Source organism: Geospiza fortis, unplaced genomic scaffold (genome assembly GCF_000277835.1).
Source record: "Geospiza fortis unplaced genomic scaffold, GeoFor_1.0 scaffold408, whole genome shotgun sequence".
Classification (NCBI taxonomy): Eukaryota; Metazoa; Chordata; class Aves; order Passeriformes; family Thraupidae; genus Geospiza; species Geospiza fortis.
Window position 1 is genome coordinate 5,371,982 of NW_005054330.1, and position 1,643 is coordinate 5,373,624.

The 1,643-nt window shown below is 57.4% G+C and overlaps 1 protein-coding gene across 1 annotated transcript in view; it reads left to right on the forward strand.

Moving 5' to 3' along the window:
• The window catches only part of RBM19 (RNA binding motif protein 19), a 52,844-nt gene that overhangs the window by 45,053 nt on the left and 6,148 nt on the right, over positions 1-1,643 (forward strand). The window contains exon 23 of the mRNA XM_031057493.1: positions 229-308. Coding sequence (XP_030913353.1) covers positions 229-308 — 80 coding nt within the window. The remainder of the gene's footprint in view (positions 1-228; positions 309-1,643) is intronic.

Sequence of the window (1,643 nt, forward strand, 5' to 3'; positions counted from 1 at the left end):
GTCTGGGTGCTGTTTGCGCCCAGCCTGTAAACTAAAGCATGGGTGGGAGGTATTGGAATCCCAGCTCCTTCCAGGACCTGCCTGGGGAGGAGAAGTAGATGATATTGATGACCTTCACCTGGAAGGGTATCCTGCTCCCTGCAGCCCCCTCAGCCCCTCCCAAGGTGGGTCCAGGCTGTAATTTTTGCTTTTCTCTTCCCCCCTTTGCTCCCACCCTGGCCTGGACAGACTCCCCGAAGAAGAAAAAACGATCGGAGCTTTTGAATGAAATCATGGAGCACCTGGAAGAGGAGGACAATAACAGGGATGAGGACATCTAACAGCTGCCTGGGGTCTGCTGAGGTGGGTACTGGGGCAGGGTGGGCACAGCTGGCCCTAAAAGTCTCAGTGTCCTTGCTGTAGGGTTGGTAGCACCAGGAGCAGGAGAAGGTGGAATTCCAAAGGCTCAGCAGCCTCCAGGCAGGACTGGCACCCTTTGCTCTCCCCCCTGTGACCCCACAGGCTCCTGGCTGTGGTCCCAGGGGTTACAGCCCACATTTGGCTCAGTTTGAGCCCAGTGTTGAAGTGAGTGCATGCCCTGGGTGTGTCCTGTGTGCTCCCCTGGCTGTTGGCAGCCCCCAGGGGAAGGCAGCAGAATTTCTGCTGTCAGGGTGTGAATTGTCCCTCCCTGTGGCTGGGGGAGAACACATGGGCTGCCAAAAAACCAAAATCCCTGTTTGGACACCAACCTGCAGCTGCCACCATGTCACAGATAGTTTGGCAAAGGCCTTTTCCCTGCAAGCACCAAAATCTCCACAACTTCTCTCCCTCCAAAAGCACCACACCCCGGGTGAGTCCTGGCTGCCAATCTCTCCTCCCTGGTGTGTCTTGGGGCAGCATCTCAAGGCTGGAAAATGTGGGATGGCAGGAGGGAGCCAGATGAAATGGCCCCTCAAGGTCAAACCCTGCAGTCCTGCCAGCCCCTCTGATCCTTTTGAGACCCCCAAGCTCACCCTGTGTGGGCTCAGGAGAGGAGAGGTGGGCTCGTGGTGTCCTTTGTGTGTGTGTGTGGCCACAGTGGAAACCCCGAGTATCTGATGGGAGCCTGTTCACAGCATCTGAGCTGGGTTAAACCACACTGCCTGCTCCATGCAGGGCCACTGCAGGAGTGCCAGAGCTTTGGGGTGCCATCTGTCAGGGCTTTGGGGTGACATCTGTCCAGCTGTGATTTTGGGGTGCCTCCAGGTGTGTGTGCTGTGCTGCTCAGAGCCCAGCCCTGTGCTCACAGACATGTCCTGTCCCAGCTTTTCTGCAGAATTCCCAGAACAGGGCTCAGCACTGAGCTGCAGTCCCAGGCTGAGCTCCAGAGCTGTGACAGCCCTTGCTGGTCCCCCAAACTGTGCTGCAGCTCCAGAGCCGTGCTGCTGCCACTGAGAGGCTTCCCAAACCCCACAGCAGCCACTCCTGCCAAGACCTGGCTCAGGGGACAGACCAAAATCCAGGAATAGCCCTTTGGGATGTCTCAGGGCTGTGGTGTGAAACCCTCATCCTGTACAGCAGGTGGGGAAACTGAGGCACAGGTGTGGGAGCAGTGCTGTCAGAGGGGGTGGCAGTGTCGCCTGAAGTGGTGACAAGCTTGATTCCCCTTTTTTTCCTTGGCATTG